Source organism: Dermacentor silvarum, chromosome 8 (assembly GCF_013339745.2).
Source record: "Dermacentor silvarum isolate Dsil-2018 chromosome 8, BIME_Dsil_1.4, whole genome shotgun sequence".
NCBI lineage: Eukaryota > Metazoa > Arthropoda > Arachnida > Ixodida > Ixodidae > Dermacentor > Dermacentor silvarum.
This window is the reverse complement of record NC_051161.1, coordinates 60,836,831-60,853,304: the sequence shown is the minus strand read 5'-3', so window position 1 is coordinate 60,853,304 and position 16,474 is coordinate 60,836,831. Positions and strand designations below refer to the sequence as shown.

At 47.6% G+C, this 16,474-nt stretch overlaps 2 protein-coding genes across 7 annotated transcripts in view; both read right to left on the bottom strand.

Annotated features, from left to right (window-relative positions):
• Positions 1 to 14,407, bottom strand: part of LOC119461310 (CCHC-type zinc finger nucleic acid binding protein-like) — a 51,097-nt gene extending 36,690 nt beyond the window's left edge. Inside the window, exons 1-2 of one of the 5 annotated variants that reach the window (XM_049672443.1) lie at positions 14,149 to 14,407; positions 3,978 to 4,233 (exon numbers count right to left, since the gene is read on the bottom strand). In XM_049672443.1, the coding sequence (XP_049528400.1) occupies positions 3,978 to 4,152 (175 nt within the window). In that variant the 5' untranslated portion in view covers positions 4,153 to 4,233; positions 14,149 to 14,407. Of the gene's footprint in view, positions 1 to 3,977; positions 4,234 to 13,833; positions 14,039 to 14,148 lie in introns of those variants that run through there. The other 4 variants (XM_037722564.2, XM_037722563.2, XM_049672442.1 and 1 more) reach the window with 4 other exon arrangements.
• A 559-nt stretch (positions 14,408 to 14,966) lies between these two features.
• LOC119461308 (succinate-semialdehyde dehydrogenase, mitochondrial) overlaps positions 14,967 to 16,474 on the bottom strand; it is a 29,685-nt gene continuing 28,177 nt past the window's right edge. The window contains exon 10 of one of the 2 annotated variants that reach the window (XM_049672439.1): positions 14,967 to 15,976. In XM_049672439.1, coding sequence (XP_049528396.1) covers positions 15,768 to 15,976 — 209 coding nt within the window. In that variant the 3' untranslated portion in view covers positions 14,967 to 15,767. The remainder of the gene's footprint in view (positions 15,977 to 16,474) is intronic. The other variant, XM_037722560.2, reaches the window with a different exon arrangement.

Below are 16,474 nucleotides of genomic sequence, written 5' to 3'. Positions count from 1 at the left end.
CTTCAGCTATGGGTCCAACCAGTTTTGGAAAATATGTCTGCATAATCAAACTGAAATTGAATTGAACATGAAGGGTCAGAAAAATGTGTTCAGTTTATCGAAAGCCTAAATTATGCTAAGTGCAAATGAGGCACCAGCAATCATTTTATTTGAAGAGCATCTGAGTTTTATTATTACTGCGGTGAAAAAAAGGGGGGGGGGGCTTTAACACGTTTAATTTCTGATACAGTACAGTCAACTTCCATTAATTTGACCTTGACGGGACCGACAAAATTGATCAAATTACCCAGTGGACCAAATTAATCAAGGTGCAGAAAAAATGCCAAAACAAACTGCTGATTCGTTTGGCAGTAATATTTGCCCGATTCTAACACGCCCCCGAATCAAACTCGCTCACTTTCTAAGTGTCCAAAGTAGAGAACTAATGTACAAATGACATTAAAGCTCCTAAACAAAGAAATATAATGCGCACCCGTTTTCTCAATAATAAAAATTAGCAAGGGTTCAATATGTGTTGCACAACGGTGGGCGGTTTCCTACAGTCAGCATCGTCACATGGTTTTTAAAGTCGGCTTCGCCGCAATACATAGGTGTTACACAGTAAAGCACACGCCCGTCGCAAAGACGGTTTTTGTATCGTGTCCGATTGCAGTGTGCAAGCAATTCTTGGTCCAATTTTCTTGAAGAAATAAAAAAAGAAATACATGTCATAGTCGGGTAAATACCGTGAGGAAACATTGCGAGCTACTCTGCCAGAGGACTCGTCGTGGCACCCCACAGCAGCCGCGGTATCTACACTACATAGCAGACCGCAGCTACATGCAAGTGCATATTCACAGCGTTTACTTTGAGCACGATAGGGCTTGAATGCGTGCTCGCACTCATATGCTCCAGCCTTGCCGTGCTACGTGGTGTGGACCGGCTTGACAAACGGATAGTAGCCACATCCAACTTGTGCATTTTGAAGCGCTATAACACTCAAAAGGAAGTCAAGTCTGCCAAGGCATCTAACCAGGAGCGGCCAGCAGTGAGCAGGCACTGGCAAGCGTGTGCGTGATCGGACCTCAAGTTCCGCGTGGTTTGAGGCTAGTTGAGCATTAAAAACTAGTCGAAATTAGCGAGACCCGACGGCTAAGACATCGAAAAGCAGGGTGGCCAATGTTTAATTCCTACATGGGCGGTCGTGGCCAAGCGTGAGCAGACAATAGTCGGCTTCTTCCAGAAGTACGTAATTCTTATAAAAATTCAAAAGCCGATTTTTGCTTACTTCGGCCTGTTTATTAAACTGCGTCAATAAATATACACAGCACCAGTAGGAAGAAGCACACTGATGCAAACACCCTTCTTGATTGATGTCGGCTATTGGCCAATAGCAGCCGCACATCATAATTTGCTATATTACAAAATAAAGCGTCTAGAACAGAGTGAGGAGCAGGCTTCTGTTGAAAAGTGAGAGTTTGAGAAAAAGGTGACTTCACGCTCCACTTGCAAGCTTTGCGCGCTGCACACAACTGCAAAATTTGGCTCAGATGCTCACAGCAGTGTATGCTATCCGCAGACTATTTTCACCAAGCTCGAGGAGTGGTTCAGGAGCCCTTTAATAGAGCTTCAGACTTCTAAGCCTTGCATGACAACTTATGTGATGGTCCACAAGGCACTGCAAATAACATTATAGTTCGGGAAATGTGCAGAACAGGAGCCCTAATCTCAATCACTTTTGGGGATGTCACTTTAATTGCACACCAACTGGCGATGAAGCCAACTGAGGCAGGTGTGACAAAAAGAAATGGAGCAACTCCCGTCAGCATTATTTTTGAGTTGCATAGCTATCAACTGTGCTGACAAGATCTGCGTTGATCCAGCAGGGCCTTACATCATGGACCTCATACCATGCACAAGTGAGCCCACGGGCGACTGACTGACAGTATGGGCTCAAGTTAAAAGCACCTGCTAAATTTATGATGCAAAAAGTAGCTTTAATGGATCCCTAAAACAGTTTGGACAAATTTTGTAGACGCATAAGGTACAGCTACAGTAAAACATTCGGGCCACAATTTAAAGGGTCCCTGAAACGGTTTGGACAAATATTGTAGACACACACGTAGGGTACAGCTACAATAAAACATTTGGGCCACAATTTAAGTGAACCGTCTCATATTAAGAGCTACGGACGATTACAAATTACCGTCCTCTTTAGCCATGATTTTCCTCAATGCATTCACCGAGCGATCAAGGCTAAGCTCGGCCTTCAGTGGCTCTGCATCATGATGTGACATTGTATCGTTTAGTTCTGGTGTCTTGGAGCCAGCACGTGCAGCCTCTCCAACCTCTCCACTAGCCGCCTGGCCGTCGATCCCCAGTGCGAGTTATCCAAGCAGCGTGTAGTATTGCAAGCGTTCTGTCGCAGTGTCGAGCGTGTCTGGTATTACGGTAAATGCAGGCGAGTTGGGCGTTTCGACGGATGGGCAGAGGTGTAAACATAAGCGGCCTGCACAGTGCAGCCACCTGGTGGCGCAAAGTCAACCAATCACACACAAAGCTAATATTGCTTTAACCAAGTGTAAAAAATTTTAATAGACAATGTGTTTACAATTACACTGCTGCAGAAAATTTACACCAGCAGCAAAGCAGAATACACTTGGTTACTCCTATATTAGCTTTGTGTTAGTGTGGTTGAGCTCTGCGCCACCAGGTGGCTGCACCCTGCAGACCACCCAAGTTTGCGCTTAAGTCCAGCTGGCACAACGGCCAGTGTGCCTGCATTTACCAGAATACCGAACATGCTAGAACTCTATTGTGGTAGTATCCGTCTGGCATGAAGCGACGACCGCAAATGCATAGATCCTAGCGCTGATTGGACATCGACAGGCCGATGCGCTGCAGCCACTCCGCTCACCTGTTGCCTTGCAGAAGGACATGATGTCGCGCAGTTTGACATGTCGCCAATCATTAGATTTGCAGCCCACAACGCAACAAGGGCAATTCACTGTCCTTGAGAAAAGAAACCTCGAGATCGACATTGACTGCACAGCTCACATCATGGAGCATGTTGCAACATGGAACACGTAACACAAGCAGATGACACTTTCTGTGTGCTGAAAATGCTAGAGTGTAGTGATAAATTCTCATGTTTTCTCTTTCTGTTACTTTTTTTTTTATGGGAACAAGTAAGTTTACCAACATTCCAACTATTACGAACAACATTTGTTCATAAAGTTGGAAAAGTTATCGTTGATGCAACCTGGGTAGCCAATTGGATAGCTTGCCAATCTGACGTCACACACACCAGCTACGTTGATTATATATAACAGGGCAGCTGCAAACTCAGAGGAGTGGCGCCCCTGTGATCAGTACCGATACACATTTCCGAAAATTCATAATCAATTACACGCTTTTCACACAGGGCTTAAATCTGTCAATGATCAGAACGACCTACCCTAATGACCCAGTACGTTTGTAAAATATCACGTTTCAGGGTCTCTCCCTTTAATGCTGAACAGTGGTAGCAAGACTATATATGCTTAGGCTGCACAAATATTGACAGTTTTCAGAGAGCTGACACGCCCAACCTTCATTTTTGCACCAACCTTCGAACATTATAAACTTGGTGAAAATTCAGGCTGGTACCACTTTGGGTTTTAAGCAATTCAATGCATGCCAGGAAACACTGAACTTAACCAGAGGTTCCTTAAGAGACAAATTTTCTTAGTAGCCAGCACACTTGAATAACTCGAGGAAGAAAAAAAAAAAAAACAGAAGGACTCAACGCAACACTACAGTTTTAGTACAGCAGGCAAAGCACTCCAATTGTCCCACCTTCACCTAGGCTGTGACCATTTAATGTGCACACCAACAGTTGCGCATCCTATCGCGCTCGGCAAAATGAACAGCAGGAGGCACACGTGAAGCATTTCTTGACCTACCGTGCCAATTCTCAGCGCGGCAAGGCAAAGCGAACAGCTGACATTCATGCTCACCTCTGATGGGGGGCTTGTAGTCCATGCGGCCACGGGAGGCGCCGCGGCCCCCGCCCCGTGGTCCTCCTCCGCCCATGCCACCCCGTCCCCCTCCCCCACTGCCACCATCCTGGAAGCACTCGCGGGCAAAGTGTCCCAGCTTGTGGCACTTGTAACACTCCGTGGTGGCACTCATGCTTCCCTGGCCTCTTCACCCTCGGCTCTCGACTCACTCCACCCGCCCCTCGGCACCCACCTGCTGCGGCTCCTCCTGCGTCTTCGAGAGAGGAAACAGCATGGCGATTACCAATAAAGCTCAGTCAGAGAATTTTGTAATAATTTATTGATTCATGAGTGTTAACATCCCAAAGCAATACTGGCACAATGAGAGACAAAGAAGTGAAGGGTTCCGGAGTAATTTTGACTGCCTGAGGTTCTTTAACATGAACCTAAATTTAAGTGCACAAGCTTTCTTGCATTTTGCCCCCATTGGAATGTGGCCGCTGCAGCCGGGTATCGAACCCACAACCTCTCGCTGAGAAGCGAACACCATAGCTGCTAAACCTCTGCAGCGGGTGAGTTTCATACTAGTATCACTAGAGAGGAATCTTAGTAGTGCTCCAATCGTTCTACCACCATAGGGATCATGGGTGGTAGAACATGTCCAAGACATGTCCAACAGCATAACAGGCGTTCAAACCAAATAAATGTTTCAGAACATATGCCTTGAAAACAAATATTTCAGGATACTAGACTTGCGCTGTGCTTCCCTTGCATGTTCCAACTCTTAATCACACGTCGGCGATCCGTTACAGCTGTTGTAAACTCTCATATTCATCCTTTAATGTATAACTGTGCACATTTTGACGACTGCCGACTGCTAGAGACTAAAGATAACAAACGTGCACTGTTTGGCTCAAAGAAAAAAAACTAAGACGGAAAACAAGCATGAATAGGGGAGGGGGCTGGGCTTAGTCAAGCTGTAGTTTTGCAGCTTGATTCCCGTTACCCCCTTTTGCACAAGAAAAATTATATTTTGATTCATTGAATTCACATGGCTACCAGTGCTCTGGGCTGTTCGTGCAAGAGCACGAAGGAGCAACAGGCATTTATGACATGAACTTAGCTAATGATGCTTGCAAAGAGGCAACAGGCTTTCCCTTTTAGCCAGTAACCGAATCGAACACACAATGGTGCTCGTTGCACAGCATAAAATGGATGCACTGATGTCCAGTGATGCTATGCAGGAAATTCGTTGCATGTAGTTGCCGCTTATGCCCCCCCATTTCGTCATTTTCTGTGAATTCAATCATCACTGTTTGCATATCCTGTTGCCATGGGCACAAAATTTGGACCAAAATGCAATGTAACACTGCCCAAAATTCGCTGAGAACTAAAAATGTTAACCTTTACAAAACTCCCCTATCTCAAACATTTATGCTTCCTAACAAAATTTTACTGTACTGAGTACTGAGCGCAATAGAAAAACCTAGCTTACGTGGATGCTCTCCGGATTTTCGAAGATAGAAAGATCGTGTGATGGGCTATTGTGTGTTGCTGGACAGCACTGCCCTTTACGGGTGCATCAATCACCCTGAGCTTGTGGCATGACAACAACAGCTGCAAGGCAGTACGTACTCAGGCCTTGGGCAGCAAGGTTGGGCAGCAAGGTTTGCTGCCTTTACACTGCTTAAAATGCTTTTCCTCCAGCCCGACAACAAGAGCTCGCTAGTCAAAACTTTTTGTGCACTTGCACAACTCTTCAAAATATCTAGCCACAACTGTCTGTGCACACAAAAGTATGTTGCTTCAATTCGTCAGCAAAATTACAAGGGAAAACAAAAAGTTAAGAAATCTGACATGTATTTCAAAACTGTACAGAAAAAAAGTTCAATTAAGGCAAACCAGCTTGGAAATCTGCAAGACAGAAGTTCCATGACTGGGAAAAATTGACGTCCATCCAACAGTAAGTAGCATGAAGGTAAAAACAAAAAAATGAGAAAATTCATCTTGGATCGGAACAGAGACCAAGGAGGGGGTGGGGGGGTGGGGGGGGGGTGTATTTTGTAAGTGTCCACCTAGTGGACCTGTTCATTTTGTCTGCTGATCAAGTGCTGATTGGCAGGGGTGCCTGCCTCCTCCTGACTGGTACCCCAGCCCAGCCAATCAGCACTGCAGCAGCAGAAGAAATGGACATGTCCACTAGGTGGAAATACTTTAATACCCCCCCTCCCCCCCCCCCCCCCCCCCAGCTAAGCTGTATTATACCCCTGATACACGGGCAAAAGTAAAGTCCTTTGCAGGAAACCCCTTTTGTTACTCTGAAGGACCCTTTGCAGAAAGGAGTTGCGCCGATGACACACGGCAGCGCACTTTTTTAGGTGGTTCCTCAAATGAACGCCGAAAAAAAAAAAAAAAAAAACGAAAAAAAGCTCGCTTGTTAAAGCAGCAAGAGAGAAAACATTTACAAGAAGCTGCGCATGTAGATTACATTTAAGGATTGTAGAACCTAAAAACATTTCCCCCCTTTTTGATGGCTTATAATGCGCATTATTTGGAATTTAATATGGCGGCGCTAGCGATGTGGTGCGGGCGTTTGAGAGTATAGCTAGAGTAAATCTTCACTGTTCGACAAATCGCATTACCGCTAAAATTTAAAACATTTTCCAAAACAAAATCAATACTTACAGGGTACCTTAGTTATGTAACAAGTTTTCTTCTACAAGATGAGTTGTGCACGCTGTATGCGAGAGTACACCTTTACGCTTGAAAAGTAGATGCCTGATCTTCTTTCAGCAAAGGAACTTTGCCGGGAGGGAGATACTCCTTTGTCGTGTGTCACTACGCTTGAACGCCTTTCCAGTAGATGTCCCCTAACCTAAAGGACTTTAGAGTGCCTGTGTGTCAGGGGTATTAGACACTCCACCTTAAATCTCTCTTTAGAACAACTAATTGCAAAAGTCGCAGAAGATTTTTCTGTTAACCAGCCCCTATAGCTTCTCCATATTTAGCTCTCAGTTTATTATGAAAAACTAAACAGCCCCCTGCTTACAGTGGGTGTGTACAACAGCAAGATATTACGGGGTATTACGAAGAGTAAGCAGCACATAGACATTTTTTACTAAAATTGATACCATCACATTCAGTCCACTAGTAAGGTGAACACCATTAGAAGGCCACAACTGCACTGACATCAATCACTATTAATCACATAGGCACAATGCTTTAGGAGGTCTTTTTGCTGAAATTCATTATCTGGACACTTCCTTACAGTAGAGTCCTGCTAAGACGGGCCCAGTTAAGCCAAATCAGATAATCAGATAATCAGATAGGAGCAGCATCTAAACATTTGCTTGGTTTCTCGTAGACCCAATGCAAAATAAATCCACTTAATACTGCCACATGGTGTGGCACAGCGAGGGGACTGAAGAAAGAAGAGAACGAGGTTCGTCATGACAGGCAAACAAAACTTTGGCACGGAGGTCTGCTGGAACGACCAAAAGGTAGGTCTTGTTGCTGGCAGCGGAGTTCTTATACAAGACGCCACCTCGTAAACAAAAAGACGACAATCCTCGAGCGATATGCCACGGTATTGATGGGTTTCGTCCTTCCAGATGTTCGAATATAGGCCGTAGTGCATCGTCTGCATGCTGCCGTGTGGACAAATCAGTAACGCTTACAACCCCAAGGAAAGCGCCGTCGTCCTCAATGTCTTGGTCAGTAGTGTCGATAGGGGCACACGAGAGTGCGTCAGCGTCTTCGTATATGCAGCCCGACTTGTACACGATGGCCACGTCGTACTTCTGCAAACGTAGACTCCACCGTGCCAGTCGTCCAGAAGGGTCCCGCAGATTTGCAAGCCAGCGTAACGAGTGATGATCGGTTACCACTTTGAACGGGCGGCCGTAGAGATAAGGTCGAAATTTGGCCAGTGCCCATACGACGGCAAGACACTCTTTCTCTGTGGTGGTGTAGTTGCTCTCTGCACGCGATAGCGGCGGTTTTCGCGGGATTGGGGCTAACGCCTTCCACGCTGACGACGTGTCCCAGAAACATCAGCTCCTTGTAGCCGAAATGACACTTCTGGGGCTGAAGGGTGTGGCCGATCGGATGGCTTCGAGAACTTGCCGCAGTCGTTTCAAGTGGTCGTCAAATGTCGCCGAAAAAACAACCACGTCGTCGAAGTAGACGAGGCAGCTTTGCCACTTCAGACCAGCGAGAACGGTGTCCATCATTCGCTGGAAAGTTGCTGGTGCCGAACAGAGACCGAAAGGAAGTACTTTGAATTCATAAAGGCCATCTGGAGTGATGAAAGCAGTTTTTTTGCGGTCTCGTTCATTACCTCAATTTGCCAGTAACCGCTCATGAGATCGAGAGACAAAAAATACTTAGCTCGCCACAACCTGTCTAAAGAGTCATCGATACGTGGTAGTGGGTACCCGTCCTTCTTGGTAACATCGTTCAGGCATCGATAATCAACACAGAAACGAAGCGTTCCGTCTTTTTTCTTGACCAGAACGACCGGGGAGGACCGTGGACTGTGTGAAGGCTGAATGACACCATCATCTAGCATCTCCTTGACTTGGGCTTGAATTGCCTCACGTTCTTTTGGCGAGACACGATAAGGCTGTTGTTTGATGGGGCGTGCGGCGTCGGATGTCGTTATTCGGTGCTTCGTGATTGGCGTTTGGCCCAGCTGAGTAGACCGAGCGAAGCACGCGCGGAATTCGTTCAAGAGTTCCTGCAGTGTGTTCTTTTGGTCGTCCATAAGCTCAAGAGTTTACATCGATGTCTCTGAGCGAACCGTCGTCTGTGTCCACTTCAGAAGCAAAACACTCGACGATCTCCATTGATGATTCCGCGTAGACGACGGCAGTGCCACGAAAAATGTGCCGATGCTCAAAAGTAAAGTTGGTAACGAGGACCGCTATAACACTAGCACGCGGCGGTATTGTGATGCTGTCCGAAACGCGAAGTGTGGATCTGTGTCCAATGGCGTCGGTCTGTGTTGTTGCCCTTTGTGTCAAGAAAGTGATGCAGCGCTCGCGGAGGTCAATAATGGCGCCATATTCACGGAGAAAGTCCATCCCAAGAATTAAATCGCGGGAACACTCGCGCAGAACCAGACAAGTGGCAAGAAAAGCAGCACCGCGAATTTCTACTCTGGCGGTGCATAAGCCAAGCGGTGTGACGACATGGCCACCTGCCGTACGAACTGGTGCCCCATCCCAGGGCAACGTTACTTTTTTCAAACGCTCGCCAGTTTGCCACTAAGAATGGAGTAATCGGCGCCGGTATCTACAAGTGCACTCATCTTTCTGCCGTCGATCAACACAGGTATGTCCAGTGACATCTTGTTCACGGGAACTGGTTCTGGCGTCATCGTGTTTTCGTTGTTCTGCGGTCGTCGGGACGATACGAGGTCTTCAGCGCGTCCAGTATCAGTGGCCCCGCCTCGGAAGGTCGCTGACGTCAGTTTTCCCGGCGTGGACTTGGTGATCTCCCTTGCGTCGTCCTCGAGGTGGTATCACGAGCAGGGAAATATCGCCGCGGTGAGGGTGAGTGTGACTGCCGCTGCGATGTGTCCGGCCTGCGCTGCTGGTCGAGGAATTCTGCGATGTCGGGAGGCCAGTGGCTGAACCTAGGTCGAGGCGAATCGATAGGAAAACCCCGCGGTCCGTGTCGTCGGTAGGGGCACTCCCGATACACATGACCCGCTTCGCCGCAGTGGTAGCACAGCGGTCGTCCATCAGGTGCCCGCCAAACCTCCGATTTCCTCGCGTGTATTCGGCGGTCATCGAAGTACGGTAGCGGGGTTGTTGGAGCGGCTTGCGCCGCCTGCAACGCGACTGGCGATGCAACATAAGTATGCACAAAAGCTTGGGCGGGGCTCAGCAATGTTTCTGCGTAAGTCTTGCGCCACCACTCGCTTGGCAGAGGTGATGCTTCACTGGTGGAAAGAGATGCCTGTAGTGCCTGCTGTACTTCGTTGCGTACGACGCTGGCGAGGGAGCTGACTGGAGGTGGCGATGTACCGTGGTGCTTCTGCAGCTCGTCACGCACCACGGATCAAATCAGCTCGCAAAGCAAGGCGACGTCGCACCCGAAGCCTGCTGGCGTATCCGGAGTGCAGGCGGCATTGACTTGCTGGTTGTACATGTTCGACCGTTGCTGAAGCGTCTTCTCCATCGCGATGGCTTCGGTGAGGAACTCCGCAACAGTCTTGGGCGTATTCCGAACAAGACCGCCAAAGAGCTGCTCCTTTACGCCTCTCATCAGATGACGCACCTTCTCTTCCAACATGCTCGGGTCAGCACGCTGAAAGAGACACGTCATGTCCTCCACGTACATCGTGACGCTCTCGTTGGGCTTTTGAACGCGTGATTGGAGGGCTCGCTCCACTTTTTCCCGGCGATCGGGGCTGGAGTAAGTCTCCAGTAGCTTGCGCTGGAATTCGGGCCAGGATGACAGGGCACTTTCGCGGTTCATAAACCACATGCCCGAGTTTGGCGTTGTTGTCCCACTCGTTACACGCAGCCACGCGCTCGAACTCCGCCAGCCAGTCTTCCACGTCTTCAAATGTGTCGCCATGAAAAGCCGTTGGCACTTGAGAGTTCAGCACCGTTAGGTAAGTCGGTGTCACCCTTTCCGTAGAATTCGCAGTGGTCGCAGTCATCCCTTGTTCCTGGAGGTTTCCAAATTCTGGGGTGAGGCCTCGGATTCGCCGGCTTGTGCGGTGAACTGGAGTCAGCTCCAATTGTGGGGCGAGGTTCTTGCTGCCCAGTGGGGTCTCCTGCATAAGTTGAGCGTACCCAGCACCTCCACCAAATTGTTGCGTATACCCTGCTATAGAAAACACGCTGAATAAGAATCCAGGCAAGCGTAAGCGTCGACGCGCGATGCCGAGACGAACCTCGTTCTCTTCTTTCTTCAGTCCCCTCACTGTGCCACACCATGTGGCAATACGAACCACTCATGTGGCTAAACGGAACTTCTGCAGTCACCACCGACGACTTAACAAGAGCTTGTATCGATAGACTTGAAGGAGGCAACTCTGCTAGCTACATGAGAAGCAAATTATGTTTCTGTGGACACATAGCAGCCACGCCAGCATCAACAATGATGTGGAAACCTACAGGGCTGACATCAAAAAGCCACGATTCAGGAGGTTCTCAAGATGTCTGTGCAGGCTGATAATTATGGTGAGGGTCATGTCCAGCGGTGTTCACATATGATGCAACTGATAACGCCCCGAATCCTTTAGTGAATTTTTTTCAACATGAGGACGACAATGAGTTTTTTTTAGTCAGCTAAGTCTAGGTGAAATGTGAACACTAATAGCTTAATCGGTACATAAAGCAATGCTTTTTATCATGCAAACCCAATCAATGTCTCTACATCTACCTCTTGGCTTTAAGGATGTTTTATTTATAGTTTTGTGTCATGGACATTTGGGTGCACCAGCAATATTACATTGAGATTTTTCAGATTACATCTGTTAAAATTATTTTCTAATCAGAGATTATCACAGTTCTTTGGAGACTGTTTCAATGGGAGGCTACCATATTAGTGAAGGCTTTAACATGAACTCACAAGACAATCCGTGTGCAGACTTAAGAGTATGTTTAACATGCTATTACTGCAAATAAGTGTATGAATGATATTTTATATACTATGGCTGATATTTTTTTTTTTGCAATGTTATGTATCTTGATGCATGTGCAATAAACACAGTTGTTAGTAGTACCCCCCCAAACCCCCTTCCCTCTCTTTCACCGACACTCTGTGCTATACAGCACATAATGAATTATCAGCTGGCCCCAGCACTCCATGCTTTTAACTTTCAAGATTACGCAGCACCCTCCCACGTAACTGATTTATCTGTGTGTGGTTATTGTGTTTGTATATAGTAGAAAGGTTGTTTGAGCAGACAAAAGAGGCAAATAATTGAGGCACCACAGAAGTTATGCACATCCTGCTTAAAGCATTCTTAACTTTTTTTTTCTCCCCTATGAAAAGTGTGATGTTATCACACAAAAGCTGGCATAATGTGAAAATTATATTCCAATTACTTTCCTTTCCATACTTTGACAGTGGTCTGGGCGGCGCTCCACTTACAGTATGATCATGATAGTCCAGTTGTGAGCATTGGATAAGGAATATTATTGAGTGACAGGAATCGCTACATTAAACCGGCCCAGTGGGAAAATGAGACCACATGCGATAATTACTAGTTTTGCAGTCACTTTCTGGAAAATCCCTGTGGACTACAAGAAGGCACCCAGATGCTAAGTGCATAATGCAATTCCACTGCTTGCAGTGACTCGTAACAGAGCTCACCTTAATTAATGAGTTGCGTGATAATTGCGTTTTGTTCCCTCGTCATTAAAATACTAAATTACGCTTTGGTGCACGCGCGACAAGATGTCATGACTAAGTTAGTTGCCAAAACTGGCCGCGAAAACATGAAAAAAAAAAAGGCAGACATGCAAAAAAAAATAAAAAATGGAAACGCCGCGTGTATCCAGAACGCCCAGGTACTTAACGAGCTATTTATACAATCTCGGCAGCAACGACCGCCGCCGACACCGTTTTCAATACAACCGGGGCGATTAGGCAATCCACAACCAGCTGCGGGCATCCGGGTCTGTGTTGCAACGCGAACTGCGATGTAAACGAGATTCTGCTACTGTTCGTTAGCTCGATCGATGCACACACATATGATCACTTCAGTTTACGCAATGAAGCTACTCCCGCTCAACGAAGTCGGGACGCCGCAGGAAACGCTTTCAAGCGCTTACGTGCCAACGAGGGACGCGGTTACCTAGGCGCAAAACAAACGCTCCACAAAACCGCGGGAACGCGAGAGACGTCGCTCCGCCGTTTCGACAGCTCGCGTTTCCGCGTTCGACCGATCAGGCGGGGACGCTAGAAGCGCTTTATTTCTCGCGTTCTCCCGCCGACTTCCCAAAACGAAACACGCCGGCGGACGAGCTCGCGCCAGGGGCCCAGGGCGGCCATTGCTCGGGTATTTACACGTCGGTTCGCCGCTGCCTCGACCACGCAATCCAGCCGCGCTTCCGCGATGGAGAGAATAGCGCGGTAGCACGCGTTCGCAAGGGAGGGGGCGACCTTCGAATCACCGCAAAGAGCGGAGAGCGAGAGTGTGTGCGGGCAAACGCGCCCCTACGACGCGCTGAAGCGAAGCGGCTGCCCCCGTAACCGTTTATAAAAGGGGTCCGATTCATCTTGTTTTGGAATGCGCAAAGTGGCGACACAGTTCAAGGTCAGCCCCCCTCGAACTGGGTCATCAGCGCTGCTACTGCAGGAAAGCGGTGCTCCCCCGCGTCCTCCTGCTTTCGCTCAAGCAGCTGAACCACCGACGCTCTCTTTTTTTTTTTTTTTTTCCTTCGTGCGAGCCCGTCGAAAGCAATCACGGACGCACACGAACGCATGACCCGAACCCCCCAGCGACAATCCCGACTCGCTGCAGCAACACACTGCGTCCAAGCTTTCTCGCACCCACTCCGCGTCGTAGTAGAGAGGCTAGAGAGAAGCGAAATGAAAGAGCGAGGAAAAAACAGAAACAGTGAAAGAAAGGTGAGAAGACGGAGAGTGAAGCAAGACCGGGAAGTGTTATTTCCCCGCTTGCAGAACAGCGCGGCGACCAGCGTTTCGGATTAAAAAGCACGATTCTGCACAGCAGCGCGACCCGAAGCAACTTATCGAGGAGGGGAGAAGATAATACACAAAACACAAGCATAACGGAGCAACAGCTGAGAGCGCCACGGGCTCGCTCGAAAAGAGAAACACCAAACTCGCTCCCGGAAAGAGAGCAACTGCTAACCTTCGGAACCAAACATAACATTAGGCTTACTTTTATTTGTTTTCTCCCCTCGCAGCGCTGACAGCCACGGCGTCGGAGCGATTACGAAGGCAGCGTCCCGGCGGGAATCGAGCAGTCGCCGGTAACCGCTTCAAACCAGCTGTGATTCGACCTGGTCGCCAGTTAGACGGATAGGCTTAAAGGGCCTTTTTTTTCTCTCTCTTCTTCCTTCCTCACCTCGCGCCACGGAGTCGTCGGGGTGAACGCGGCTCCTCGATCGCCCGGGCTCAACTGGCTCCTAGCCACCGAGAGCGGTGCGCGCCCAGGTCGTACGGGGCCCGATAAAGTCTACCCACGAGCGCTTACCTGGTTTGCTGGCCTGATCCTGGTCAGGATGAACGCCGTGTTTATTTTACAATATGGAATAAAATGTAACTACGGAGGGAACCGCGCGTCACACGTGGGATTTGCACACGGCCCGCCACTTTAATGTGGAGGCGGAGTACGCAAGCACGTTTGCGCACAGCCGACGCGCAGCGGCCACCGCGACTCTGGCGAATGCTCGGGGAACTACGAGAAATTTCGCGTTTTTCAAAGCTCCCCGGTGCATTTTGCGGCGCAAAAGGCGTGCCGGCGAAGCGGCTCAAGATCGCGCGTAAAGCGACGTCAAATAAGCTGTTCGCGGCTTACCAAAACACGATTGCACAAGTTTGCGCTTCTCCTCGCCTCCGCTGGAGAGAGCCACCTGATAAGACGTGGCCACGTGACCAATGCCTAGCTAACGGCAGCGCGAGTCTTTTTTTTTTTTTTTTTTTTTTTTGGCGCGCATACGATCAGCTGTAGTCTGCTCCATAACAGAATGTGTAAGCGCGACTGAACGAGGTCGGAGAAAGAAACAGACACATAGATTCTAACCAACTAGCCCGCCAACGTGTTTTAACCATGTAGTCTGCTGTTGGAGGAAGCTTGCTTGCGTGCTCTACGTGGCATGACAACTCAATTAAAAAATGTGACCTGTTCTCTCTTTCACTACCGCGCGTTTATTAAATGGCGCCTGCAAAACACGCGTTGGCGGCTATCAGGGCGGGTTACATGCTTTAAAGGAAAAACAATTTTTTGTTATACGAATCTACATAAACCTTGAAGATGTCCACTGACGTTATCTGGTTAACAAATGAAGCATTGACTTTTTTTTTTTTTTTTCAAAAACAAATAACTTTATTGCACTGGAAGACAATTCAGGAATGAAATTTCACCCTCCATGACAGTATTTGATGAGTAATCACAGTAATCATGCTGGAAGTAATACACACAATTCTTGAGTCATATTTTCAGACAATCATAGGCATACTGCGCGGGAGGCAATTCTATAAGCACAGAAGAGGTACACAGCCAAGTCTGAGCTCAAATTAATTAAATGGGTGCCATAACCTAAATAACCTAGCTGCAGCTCCACCCAATCTACATTGTGGTCCACTGTTGAAAGGAACACCTAACCTGCAGTAATAAAACGAATGTAACTGCAACATATCTTCACCTTTATCAGGAAGAAGTGGGTGATACAGTCAATTGGAAGCGCATACATAAAAAATTATCTGTGGGCTTTTGCATCTTATCTCGGCAAAAATCGATGGCAGAATACTAACTGCACATTCCATTTAACATTCCATTAACCAGTAGTCCATACCATACATACCGTACAGCACCAATGATGTATGTTTGATGTTCATATTTCTGCCAAGTAAATGCTCATATAAATATCATGCCACTCTGTCTCAGTTTGTTCAGGGGCAACACAATGAGTGGACCAGAGACAAACAGTGCAATTTCTTAACTGCCATATAATGCAGCAATGCTGACCATCTAAACAAATACAGGGGAAGCAGGGCTTTTGACCTTCGAGCTTATATTCCCAATGTGATGGACGCTCGTACGTGGTCCCTATGTGGTAGCCACAGTGTGATCCTCAATCAAACGTGATATGTTCACTCTAATCCACCGAAACAGATGTATTTGATGTGCGTAAATTCGTCGAGCCCGTAACGCGACCCCTCCCGGCCGAGTCCAGACTCCTTGACACCACCGAACGCTGCCTCAGCACAGGATATTATGCCTTCGTTGACGCCAACCATGCCCACTTCGAGTGCTTTGGCAACACGCCAGCCCTGTGCAATGTTCTCAGTGTAGAAGTAGCCTGAAAGAGAAAATTGCTCAGCTTTGATTTTCATGTACAGCGTAGGCAGCTCACTTCGAAAGAGATACTTGTTTAGTGAAAATCATCCAGAGAAAAAAAAGTTAAAAATAAGCCATACAAGGCAATGCATTCTTAGCAAAAGGCTGCCACTATCAATGCCGCTATGTTGTCAAGTTTGAAGTTTATCGCGCATTTTTTTCAATGGAAGCCGTCATTTATACAATCCTTTTACCTTTGGTGACCATCAGCTTCAAAGTATTTCAGTTCGAATTAAGTTCACTCAGCTTTTAATAAATATATGAAGTTAGCAATGCAAAAACAGTTTCATGTAAGAGCCTGGGACAGAGTAACATTCCTCAAGGGAGTGGGGAACATCCAGCTAAGCTGCGGTGAGCTTTAGAACATTTAAGCCAAATGTGTACACAGAAAAAAAGATTAGTAATGAAATGAACTTTCTCGTAGCTACGTCTTGTTGATGGCCGAAAGTGTGACTCTAAC